Genomic DNA, 12,273 nt, shown 5'->3' with positions numbered 1-12,273 from the left:
CTCCCCCACTCTCTCTGCCCTTCCCCTGCTCTTACATGCCCCCTTTCTCTCTCTCTCTCTCTCTCAAAAATAAGCAAATATTAAAAAAAAAACTTTAGGGGTGCCTCGGTGGCTCAGTGGGTTGAGCGTCTGACTTCAGCCCAGGTCACGATCCCACGCTTCGTGGGATCGAGCCCCACATCGGGCTCTGTGCTGACAGGCTCAGAGCCTGGAGCCTGCTTTGGATTCTTTGTCTCCTCCTCTCTCTGCCACTCCCCCACTCTATCTCCCGAAAATAAACACTGAAAAAAGAAAACTTAAAAAGAAAAACCCAGCACCTGAATATTTGTAAGAGCTTTATTCACAGTTGCCAAGACTTACAGGTAACCAAGATATCCTCCAACAGATGAATGGAAAATCAATCAATGGAACATCCATATGATGAAATATTCAGGGATAACCGGAAATGAGGTATCCAGCCAAAGGACATGGAATAACCTCAAAGTCACATTGCTAGGGGAAAGCAGAGAATATGGTAAGGCTACAGACTGTAGGATTCCAAGCACAGTTCTGGACAGCAAAGATCTGGAAGGAACAAAAGCGTGAGGCGGTGAACGAGCTACGGTTGCCAGGGATTTGGGGGTGGGAAGAAGGAATGAATAAACAGATGGAAGACAAAGGACGTTTAGGGCACTGAAAATACACTACATGATACAGAAACGATCGGCACACATCATCGCACATTGCCAAAGCCCTAAGACTGTGTAACGCAGAGAGTCTAGTTATTGCAATGTTTATTTATTTTTGAAAGAGAGAGCGCGAGCAGGGGAAGGGCACAGAGAGGGGGAGACAGAACCCCAAGCAGGCTCCGTGCCGTCAGCACAGAGCCCGATGGGGGGCTTGAACCCACGAACCATGAAATCATGACCTGAGCCGAAACCAAGAGTCGGATGCTTAACCAACTGAGCCACCCAGGCGCCCCAAAGTGTCCAGCTATTGTAAAGCAAGGACTTCGATGCATTAATACTGGCTCATCGAATGTAACAAATGTACCACACTGATGTGAAATATAAAAAAAAAAAAACAGGGCAAGCTGTATGAAGGCAGGGGGGTTATGTGGGAACTCTGTACATCCTGGTGAAGTTTTCTGTAAACCTAAAATTGCTGTAAAAAAAAAAAAAAGTCTATCGGGGGGGAAAAAAAAGAGGAAGACAGATGCGCTATTCACCCCTGATGACTGAAAGAAGCCACTGTTCATTCAACTCCTTTGAATTTATTCCAATAACCTACAATAGCACTCTATGAGGCCTAAACCCCGAGATGCGCGCGACCAGAAATTTCCACTCAGTGTCTTCGTGAGAGCTCGCCACTGTATGCTCTGAGCAGTGAAACGAGTGCCTTCGTTACCAGCAGGAGCGTCTGGAACTCTGATGTGGATAAGGAGCCGATGTGGACAGGCGAGGCCCTACACAGACGCCTTAGTAGACGCGGAGACATATTACCTTGACTTATATGTTATGGGTATCTGTGAGGCGAGAGTCCCAGAATTCTTTGACCACAAAGGGGCATCTCTTGGACAATCACCCAAGAGTCTGTAAACACAGGGGGACGCCACTGCTGCTCAGTGCCAAGACTGATGGCATACAGTTTGGGGCCTAGGGCCATCTCGTGCATCAAAAACCTAGGGACAGCTTGAGGCCGTCGCAGGGAACTCCAGGAGGCACGAGAGGAAGTCACTGAAGCCTCTGCTGTGAAACCGCTGGAGGGCACTAACAGGTGTGTCTGCTGCACAGCAATTTGACCGGCGTCCAGAATCTTCCTGTTTTGTTGTAAGGGGTGCCTATTCAGGATGGGCATTTTACAAGTAACAGCAAAAACGGGCTCAGGTAAAATTTTAAACAAGGAATATGTTGCCTCCACAACACCAAAAGAATCTGAACAACAGTTACCTCTTTACCAAGAGTTTTTTTTAAGAACTTAGACAAGGTGCAAAAGCCTCACATCGTATATACGGTGATGGCACGTCCCCTTTTCATGAGCTCTTCTTGTCAAAAGTTTTGAAGTCCCAAATGACTTCAGAGGAGGATGTCGTTGGTATTACACTACTTGACGGCCAACTGCACCTGGCAGACTGTTGAAACAGGCCCCGAACAAAACAGACGTGGCCAAACCTGTGACTGCACGACACTGATCTGTCGCTGAAGGGGAGTCAGTCATTTCCGTAACGGTGGGGACTGGGAACACAGCCTCGAGTTTGTACTACTTCACTCTGAGGGAGCATTCATTGATTGCAGATTTAAGAATAGGTCAAATAGGGGCGCCTGGGTGGCGCAGTCGGTTAAGCGTCCGGCTTCAGCCAGGTCACGATCTCGCGGTCCGTGAGTTCGAGCCCCGCGTCGGGCTCTGGGCTGATGGCTCAGAGCCTGGAGCCTGTTTCTGATTCTATGTCTCCCTCTCTCTGCCCCTCCCCTGTTCATGCTCTGTCTCTCTCTGTCCCAAAAATAAATAAACGTTGAAAAAAAAATTAAAAAAAAAAAAAAGAATAGGTCAAATAAGGCTGTTAAAAGGAGAACCAGGGGGAATAATTACTTTTTCATTAAATTAAGTGGTTTCTAACCAATGGTTTCTAATCCCTCAAGGCCCTTTTTAGTTTACAGTGGGTCAGATTAAGTAATTTAACGGGGTGGGGAGGGGTGCAGTAAGATCTGTGGGGTCCCATAAGTGCCAAACACAAAATTTAAATTTAATTTAGGAGACACTGGGTTCAGACCTGATCCGCTCAGCGCAAGATATTTAAGACCAACGGGCGCTAAGACCATGGGAAATCAGGTAAGACCATGGTTCTCATGGTTAAGGGGAGACACGCTTAGCTGTCCTATCATAGTCAGCAACTCCCTTAAGATGATCAGGGGTACCCTGCTTAAGTTTAGTGGGGCCCCCGGGTGTAACTGCAAGGTGAGCCCTAGTACTGATCATGTGCCTGAGGTTCCTAAGTTAGCGCGTTAGGGCAGCCGGCAAGATGCATCCGGAAACTGTGCTGTGGAGGCCGGAAGCGGCAAGGAGGGTACTTTTATCTTTTTTTGTTGTGTAAATTCTTCTCGCAGATGTTGAATTTCCAATTGGTAAAACTGCAGAGCTGGGTTTTGAGACAGGGCAACTGAAGGGACCCCATGGGAAAAAGGCGGTTTTCTTTTTCTTCTCTCTGCTCCGTTTCCTGCTTCTATTCCTGCTAGGGCCTGCATCCCTGCCTTACACGTACCTTAACGTATGCTCTCTTTGTTGTTCTTTTTAATAAGTTTTGTAATGTTTACTTATTTGAGAGAGGAAAGCGGGGAGAGAGAGGGAGGGAGGGACAGAAAGAGAGGGGAGACGCAGAATCTGAGGGAGGCTCCAGGCTCCGAGCTGTCAGCACAGAGCCCGACGCGGGGCTCGAACTCACGGACCGCGAGATCACGACCTGAGCCGAAGCTGGACGCCTAACCGATTGAGCCACCCAGGTGCCCAAAACGTGTGCTCTCTTTGTAAAGGTCAAGGAATTAATGATATCTTTGGCGTTTTCCAGCAAAATACGTAACATCTAAGGAGTCAGCAGGGGGCGTCATCATATACGTTTTCCAGGAACACTGACTCCAGATGATGCTGAGACCCCTGGCTCCAGGGTGTAAGTGACTTACAGAGGGCACAGGAGCACTCGCCCTTGTTGGGCGAGTTCCCCGACACCCGAGAGGACACGTACACCAGACCACCGTCCTCAACAGAAACCCCAGGCCCTAAACAAAGATGAGACTCCTTCTCCTTCTCCTTTCTGAGTCTCCTAGGTGCTCCATCTGAATCTGCTCTCTCTCTCTCTCTTCAATAAACTCTCTCTCACTTCCTGCTGGCTGGCATTTGATTTCTATCCTGCGCACAGCCAGGGAGCCTCTCGGCTGGTCCAGCGGAAACCCCTCTGGGTTCTCAGTCCCCGGCTGCCTGCATCAGCTTCAACACTTTTTTCTTTTGCTTCCCTCCTGTCTTGTTTTTTCCCATCACTGGCTATACTTCGAGGGAGGGGGCGGTCTCTCTGTCCTGGTACTTACACACCGTTTCCTCCAGAGAGCCTGAGAACAGTGCCATCAGGGTTAGGAGCCTCTCCCGTGACCACTGGCTGCCCTACAGGGTTTAAGGGCCCTGGACTTAAATCAAGTGGAACCAATCCCTTTGCTGTGCCACAGGGGCACCTGAGTGTTGTGCCCTCTACCTGGAGGCTCAGGATCTTGGCTGCAGTAGAGGCAGGGGCAGAAGCAGTAGAGGTGCTTAAAGGTCCTGGAGAGTCCTCTGGGGTGAATGAGCGTGGACTCAGGCCCCCATCTACTGGCTGCCTTTCACCTTTTCTTCTTTTTCTCTAATTAATTGTTATTTCAGGACTGACCACGCAATGGGCCCTCCTTTTGCACAGGGTATAGTCCCTCTGCCCCCCACCCAGGCATGTGAGGCCAACCCAGCCTCTGTCACAGCTTCCCCCCAACACAGATCCAAACCAGCAAATACATGGAACAGGACCACTTCAAGGAGGGCCTCAATCCTACACCCCTGCTCCCAAACACCTAGGGATCCTGTGAACGGCCACCTCTGGTGGGCTGAACACAGAGCTGAGGCTGGGGAGGGTCACCAACATACCACAGGGCAGCACGGGTCACAGCGCGAGCTCCACAGCACCCAGCGCCCACAGAACACGCCGCCTTCGGGCAGCAGAGCTGGTGAGCAAGTCAGAGTAAGAGAAGCAGGCCCGCAGCATGGGGGTCACGTCTGGACATGGCTCACGGTGACAAAACTTACGGTCGCCTGCAGAGATGTGGTTCCCGTGTACACGCATACATGCATCAAGATGGGAGGAAAAGGCTTACAAATCACATAACCAAGTCTCTGGGGACGGCAGGGCTGGCCCCTCAAGCAGCTCTGAAACGGCTTCAGAAACCAATGGAAAGAATCTGGTTTGGTGTTCCCCGGAGCTGGGAGGTGGGGCCGCGGCAAGAATTCTCGCACAGGGGTGGGGGCCTCCGTGATTGGAATCTCTTGCCATCTCTAGAGACACCCCCCAGACTTTCTCATCAGCTTGACCAAGTTGGGGGCATAAGAGAAAGAGGGGAGGAGGAGGCTTAAACCGTGAGCAGCCAAACACCCAAAGATGTGCAATCTTACTGCTCATTACAAGGAGGAAAACGTGGGGAAGAAAAACGTGAATGTGCGAGTGCTTGTTTTCATATAAAGAAACACAGACAGGATGCTCCAAAAATGATCACCGCTTATTTCTGGGGGTGGCTGAAGCCAGAGCTCTGGAGTGGACCAGATTTTTACGAACCCATGCATCCATTAGCTAAAGGTTTTGTTTGTTTGTTTGTTTAATGTTTATTTTTGAGAGAGAGAGAGTGCAGTGAGGGGCAGAGAGAGAGAGAGAGACAGGGAGACAGAGAATCTGAAGCAGGCTCTACACGGCCAGCAGAGAGCCTGATGTGGGGCTCGAACTCACGAACCGTGAGATCATGACCTGAGCTGAAGTCAGTCACTCAACCAACTGAGCCACCCAGGCGCCCCCCATGCATACATTATCTGAAGTAAATAGTCACTGGGACGCCTGGGTGGCTCAGTTGGGTAAGCGTCTGACTCTTGGTTTTGGCTCAGGTCATGATCTCAAGGTTCGTGGGTTCAGGCCCCACTTCGGGCTCTGCACACTGTCAGTGCAGAGCCTGGTTGGGATTTTCTCTCTCTCCCTAGCTCCCCGCCCCTCCCCCACTAATGCAGTCTCTGTCTCTCTCAAAAAATGAAAACTAAAAACTAAAATGAAATAAAATAGTCCTATATATAAACCACATTTTTTTACTGTTATTTTATTTTTACCTTTTAAGATTTTAAGTAATTTCTACACCCAACATGGGGCTCTAACTCATAACCCCGAGATCAAGAATCACGTGATGCATCAACAGAGCCAGTCAGGTGCCCCATATTTTTCTAACAGCCTTTATTTTGAATGAACTTGTTTTGCTCTTTAAAATTAAAAAAAAAATTTTGGGGGGGTGGGGGGGATGCCTGGGTGGCTCAGTCAGTTAAGTGTCTGACTCTTAAATTCAGCTCAGGTCATGATCTCATGGTTTGTGAGTTCGAGTCCTGAATTGGGCTCAGAGGCTGCTTGCGATTCTCTCTCACTAATTCTCTCTCCCCCCCCACCCCCGCCCCTCCCGTTTGTGTTTGCTCTCTCAAAATAAACTTAAAAACTATGTTTAAGATTAAGTAGCATATTATACTAGGGATTTAGTCCTCACCCATTAAATGTATTAGGATTATCAAAGATTGATGCAACTTTTGAGTAGTTTTCCTCATATCAATTAAAATAGGAATTCATTTCCCTTAAACTTTAACAATATTACAGAATTCAAATTTCCAAAGCTCTCTGGGGGCATACAAATAAAAAGCTGGCCTAAAACATAAAATCTACCTGAGAACCTCAAATACACCCATCTCACATCTTGAGACTCTTTTGCCTAAAAAGGAACAGATACTCTGTTTGGTTTCATAATTCCTTGCCTTACTCCCATTGTATCTTTATCTATTTATTTTTTTAAATGTTTATTTATTTTTTTGAGAGAGACAGTGTGAATGGGGGAGGGGCAGAGAGAGAGAGAGAGAGAGAGAGATAGAGAGAGAGAGAGGGAGACGCGGAATCCGAAACAGGCTCCAGGCTCTGAGCTGTCAGCACAGAGCCCAACGTGGGGCTCGAACTCACGAGCTGTGAGATCATGACCTGAGCCGAAGTTGAACGCTCAACCGACTGAGCCACCCAGGCGCCCCGTCCCATTGTATCTTTAAATCAACCTACATTTTCAAAGTCCAAGAACTAAAAATTCATTGCTCTCACAAAGAAAACAGGATCACTAATGGCTAAAGGAAACTACATGGAGTTAAAAGCTGCAATATGCAATATATACACTTATATGAGAAAAGAAACGCAGGGGCGCCTGGGTGGCTCAGTTGGTTAAGCATCCGACTTCGGCTCAGGTCATGATCTTGCGGTTCGTGAGTTCGAGCCCCGCGTCAGGCTCTATGCTGATGGTGCAGAGCCTGGAACCTGCTTTGGATTCTATGTCTCCCTCTCTCTATGCCCCCACTCCCCTGCTCATGTTCTGTCTCTCTCAAAAATACACATTTAATGGGGCGCCTGAGTGGCTCAGTTGGTTGAGCGTCTGACTTTGGCTCAGGTCATGATCTCACAGTTCGTGGGTTCGAGCCCCACATCAGGCTCTGTGCTGGACCACTTGCTTGGAGCCTGGAGCCTGCTTCGGATTCTGTGTCTCCTTCTCTCTCTGCCCCTCCCCCACTCATGCTTTGTCTCACTTTCTTTCTCAAAAATAAATAAATGTAAAAAAAAATTAAAAAAAAAATACACATTTAAAAAAAAGATCTAAATATATATATATATAAAAACTCCATATATTCATATATCTCACGGTTAGTGGGTTCAAGCCCCACGTCGGGCTCTGTGCTGACAGCTCAGAGCCTGGAGCCTGCTTCGGATTCTGTGTCTGTCTCTCTGCCCCTCCCCTGCTCTTGCTCTGTCTCTCTCTCAAAAATAAATAAACGTTAAAAAAAATGCAAATATTTGAATCAGGTGAGATAAGCAGCCTGCTTCCCCACGGTTCAGAAGGAAAACTTCCATTCCCAGTCTGTGGTCCAGACCGCACCTGTTGGGATACAGCCCCCGGGCCCAGTTCCTGGTGATGGAGGTGTGGGGGTGGGGGCAACACCTGAGCAGCCACAGGAACGAAGTGACAGGAATGAAGGGTGGGAGCTACACATACACCTCTCTCAGGGCATGATGGAAACATTCGTCTCTCAGGGTTCAATTCTTGCAAGTCAGGAAACCACTGGCCAGATGTGACTTAAGGATCTGACTCAAAAGAACTTCCAAATTCACAAACTCTTTGTCCAGAAGGCAGATCTCCTGACCTTCCCGGACTTTGTCAATGTACACAAATTACTCCGAGTGCGCCTACACTGCAGACGCAAAGCTCAAGCCTGTGTCTAGAAACAGGCCCAAGGAGGGGGGCGCCTGGGTGGCTCAGTCGGTTAAGCGGCCGACTTCGGCTCAGGTCATGATCTCACGGTCCGTGGGTTCGAGCCCCGCGTCAGGCTCTGTGCTGAAAGCTCAGAGCCTGGAGCCTGTTTCAGATTCTGTGTCTCCCTCTCTCTGACCCTCCCCCGTTCATGCTCTGTCTCTCTCTGTCTCAAAAATAAATAAATGTTAAAAAAAATTAAAAGTGATAAGCCTACTGTGAAAAAAAATCGCTCATATCCAGCGTTTATGTATGTGTAAGGGAGGGAAGCAAATTGTAAGGCATTTTTTTAGTTCAACAACACACACACACACACACAGACACAAATATCTACTCCTTTCAAAAACCATAAATATGTCAGTTAATTATTATTTCCATGGCAAGAAACTGTTTGGAAACAATCATTATTGAACACCTTTCGAGGTGGTACAAGTCTAAGTCCTGATATTGCATTTGAAATCACCCAAAAGGACAACTCTCTGAGTGTTACTACACCTGCTCATGGGAAGAAAAAAAGGAAACAAAAATTTTAATAGATGAAACAAGGAAATGTTCCCCCCCCACCCTGAAATTCACCCCTTTCTTGCCTCTTTGTAGAATTTTATACTTTCAAGATCTATGGATTAAATACATCTTATTAGAAAACGCAGGCTTAAAGAAGTTGAACACAGTTACAAACTCAGGTGAGGCAATCCAGACAGGACACAGCACCCAGGGAAGTTTCCAAAGAGGAACCGCCAACCAAAGGACTTCCCACAGGATGCCTGTGCTCAGGAAAGATACTGGGAGGAGAGGCAAAGGAATTTCATGCTATGTATTCCAGGTGGTTACTCTCGGCTTTCCTCTTACGTAAAATATTCACAGGCAAAAAAAAAAAAAAAAAAAAAAAAAAAGTCTTTAAAAAGAGCCATTCGCGGCTCTGTAGATAAACGATAAAATACTGCGTAATTTGCAATGCATCACGGAGAACAAACAGTTAATAATGATGCTGTGAACCGGAGAGGGAAGATGGCGTTTCGGATTGCAGGGAAGGATCTGGAAATTGAGGCATTTATTTCCAGTCTTACGAAGAGCTAGCCTGGGGGCACAGGGTCGTGGCTTTGAGACCCCACTCCCCGGACATCTGGAAAAGTGAGGGGAAAACGGGTACCCCCCCGCTCCCGGGAGAGAGGGACTGGGGACCCCACAGACCACAGCTCCTCCCGCGCACGGACCCCGGAGACCGAGGCGTGACCATCCCCCGATGACCCTCCGGTGGTCATCGCCCAGTCTACGGGAGGCGCGGCCGCGCACAGCGACGGGACAGGACGCCTGGGTCCCGGCTGCCGCCCGGCCCCGCGCTGCGTGCCGCGCCGACAGCGGACTCGGGTCCCCACACTCCGGGGGTCACGGCCGCGAGCTCAGGTCCCGCCGCCCCCGGTTCCCGACTCCCGGCCCCGCACACTCACCATCGCTCGGTTTCTGGGGTGCCGGGTCGCCCACCATCCGGCTGCCGCAGCCAGCGCAGGTCGCGGCGACCCAGGACGCGGCAGAACCTCCCGAAGCCCTTAAGGACGGCGCCAGCGGGTGCGAGGCTCGGATGCACAGCAGCCACCGCACACAGCCCTCGCCGTCCACGGCGTCCACGGCGTCCACGGCACGTCGCCCGCACGTACGGCTCCGGCGGCTCCCCTGATTGGACGGCTCGCACGGCCCCGCCCCCTCCCGCCTGAGCGACAGCGGGCCGGAGGTCACGTCTTTGAGCTGACCTTGCTTGGGCAGGGGGCTGCCGCCTGTTGTCTCCAAGGCCGTCGCTGGGAAGCGCGAGGCCGCCAGGCCATGCACGGAACCGTGACCCTTCCTCACAAGCGCACGCGCGAGTGACCTCACCATTCGTAAGCATGAGTCCGGTTCCATGTTGGTCTTTGATCATTTTCCAGCAGGGAGTCGTCTGCCCACCGCGCCCCCAACCCCCACTCCTTTGGTCTTCAAAGACTCTCGAAGCCTTGGGGCCACTGAGCTTGGTGGGAGGTTTGAGCCCCACAGTCCCAGACCAGGCCCGAAGTCTCAGGTGCTCGCATGTGAGAAAACCTTCCAGTGTAATTCCGTTGATACTTCTCTGTTCAAAGACGGAAGAAGGAAAACCGAAAGAACACTGCTCGATGGCAAAGAATAGACGGTAAAGGTCTAAAGAATGAACAAAGAGTCGGGACGGGGTCACCCAGGGGGCAGGACGGTGGTGAGCCCGGGAGGGAACCAACATGAGACTCTCACTGCGGCCCACAGTTAGGAATCTTCGTGATGCTTCCAGGGATGTGTGTATTACTAGCAAATCCTACCACAGAACATTTTGTACACGCTTTTCTCAGTCTGTTGGCTGATCAAAGACTTTAAGAAGTTATCAAGGTCGAAAAAGAACAATTTGTAAGTTTGTTTCTTATGTAATGGGGCAGTGTGAGTTTTCATTCTCAGGTGTGGCAGAAAAAAATTGGTAACAAGCCAACTGTCTATTTAGAAAGAATGAGTCACATAAACTCATCATATGGACTTTAAAAATCAAAGGGGGAGGCACGTGGCTGGCGCCAGGTCTTGATTTGGGCTCAGGTCATGATCTCACCACTTCTGGGTTCGAGCCCCACACTGCCAGTGAGGAGCCTGCTTGGGATTCTCTCTCTCTCTCTCTCTCTCTCTCTCTCTCTCTCTCTCTCTTGCCCTCCCCTGCTTGCGCACGTGTGAGCTGCTCGCTCGCTCTCTCTCATAAATAAGTAGATAAACTTAAAAAAAAACCTGCTTTGAGGGGCGCCTGGGTGGCTCAGTTGATTGAGCGTCTGACTTCGGCTCAGGTCATGATCTCACCGTTTGTGAGTTCGAGCTCTCTGTCGGGCTCTGTGCTGACAGCTCAGAGCCTGGAGCCTGCTTCCAATTCTGTGACTCCCTCTCTCGATGCCCCTCCCCTGCTCATGCTCTGTCTCTGCCTTTCTCTCAAATAAATAAACATTAAAATTTTTTTTAATAAAAAAAACCTGCTTAAAACAAAACAAAGGTATGATATGAAAAGATCAACGAGTATGCATTACTAGAACAAACATACTAACTATATTGTAATATATATATACACATATATGTACATATATATGTATATGTATATATATATATGTATATATATATGCCAGGTCACCTCTTCTATAACCTGTAGAGACAGGAGGATCCCCACCACCCTCCCATCCCCCTCACCAAGGTTTGGTTGAGTAGCAGAGACTAAAACACACCTACCAGAAACGTGTGAAAAGGTTTATTAACTTTCATAATGGAAGTTTCCGGGGAGGGCCAGGCAGGCCTTCTCAAGCAGGCGAGAAATGCCTTGAGAAAGCAAGGGAAGGAGACTGGTCTGGGTTTTATTCAGGTTGGTTGGAGGGTGGCTAGGGTGAGAGTTTGTGCTCATGGGCAGGGACTTACGGGATTGACTCTCTTGCCAGGGCCAAAGCTGAGCACCCAGGCTTTCTTATCACCTTATACAGATGTGGAGCCCAAAGGGTAGAGGGAGGGATATAAAATGTTAAGAGTCATCTGTCAGATAATGGGAAATATCTCTGCCCCAGGTGACTGGCACTTGTAAATTCCTAGGATAAGAGCACTAAAAGCCAGTCTTGGCCTAATATGTGGCCTTTAATTCTGTCCCTGACACAGGGCTCTTGAAACTATGTACATTTCTTTAAAAAATTTTAGTTTTGGATGTTTATGTTTTGAGAGAGAGAGAGAGAGAGAGAGAGAGAGAGAGAGAGAGAGAGAGAGAGAGAGAGACAGGGTGTGAGTGGGGGAGGGGCAGAGAAGGAGACACAGAATCTGAAGCAGACTCCAGGCTCTGAGCTGTCAGCACAGAGCCTGATGCGGGGCTCGAACTCATGGAACACGAGATCATGACCTGAGCCGAAGTCGGATGCCCAACTGACTGACACACCCGGGTGCCCGAAACTATGTAAATTTCTAAGTGATACCAGCACTGGGAGAAACTTTTGTTCCAATGAGGCGACTCTGGGTGGGCTCCTGGGTGGGGGCTGGTCGCCAGGAAGTCCAAGCCATGATTAGGAGCTTGGAATTTTTAGCCCAGCCCCCGTCCCCCAGGGAGGGGGGAGAAGCTGGAAATGGAGTTAATACTTGATCATGCCTACATTAGTAAGCCTCCATAAAATCCCAGTAATATGGGGTTTGGAGACTTTGGGGGTGGGGGACC

The 12,273-nt window shown here is 49.3% G+C and overlaps 1 protein-coding gene and 1 non-coding gene across 5 annotated transcripts in view; one reads left to right on the top strand and one right to left on the bottom strand.

The window, feature by feature from the left end:
- LOC121014024 (zinc finger protein 791-like) overlaps positions 1-12,273 on the bottom strand; it is a 43,891-nt gene that overhangs the window by 13,597 nt on the left and 18,021 nt on the right. Inside the window, exon 1 of one of the 4 annotated variants that reach the window (XM_040449996.1) lies at positions 9,512-9,981. The exons of 1 other annotated variant lie outside the window; for it this stretch is intronic. In XM_040449996.1, coding sequence (XP_040305930.1) covers positions 9,512-9,975 — 464 coding nt within the window. In that variant the 5' untranslated portion in view covers positions 9,976-9,981. Of the gene's footprint in view, positions 1-9,511; positions 9,982-12,273 lie in introns of those variants that run through there. 2 more of the 4 variants (XM_040449997.1, XM_040449999.1) reach the window with 2 other exon arrangements.
- Positions 7,167-7,251, top strand: TRNAQ-UUG (transfer RNA glutamine (anticodon UUG)). The gene has a single exon. It is a non-coding gene; the product is annotated as a tRNA-Gln (tRNA).

Source organism: Herpailurus yagouaroundi, unplaced genomic scaffold (assembly GCF_014898765.1).
Source record: "Herpailurus yagouaroundi ecotype Mexico unplaced genomic scaffold, PumYag 200, whole genome shotgun sequence".
NCBI lineage: Eukaryota > Metazoa > Chordata > Mammalia > Carnivora > Felidae > Herpailurus > Herpailurus yagouaroundi.
Note: the sequence above shows the minus strand (reverse complement) of the source record. Positions and strands in the feature narration are given on the sequence as shown.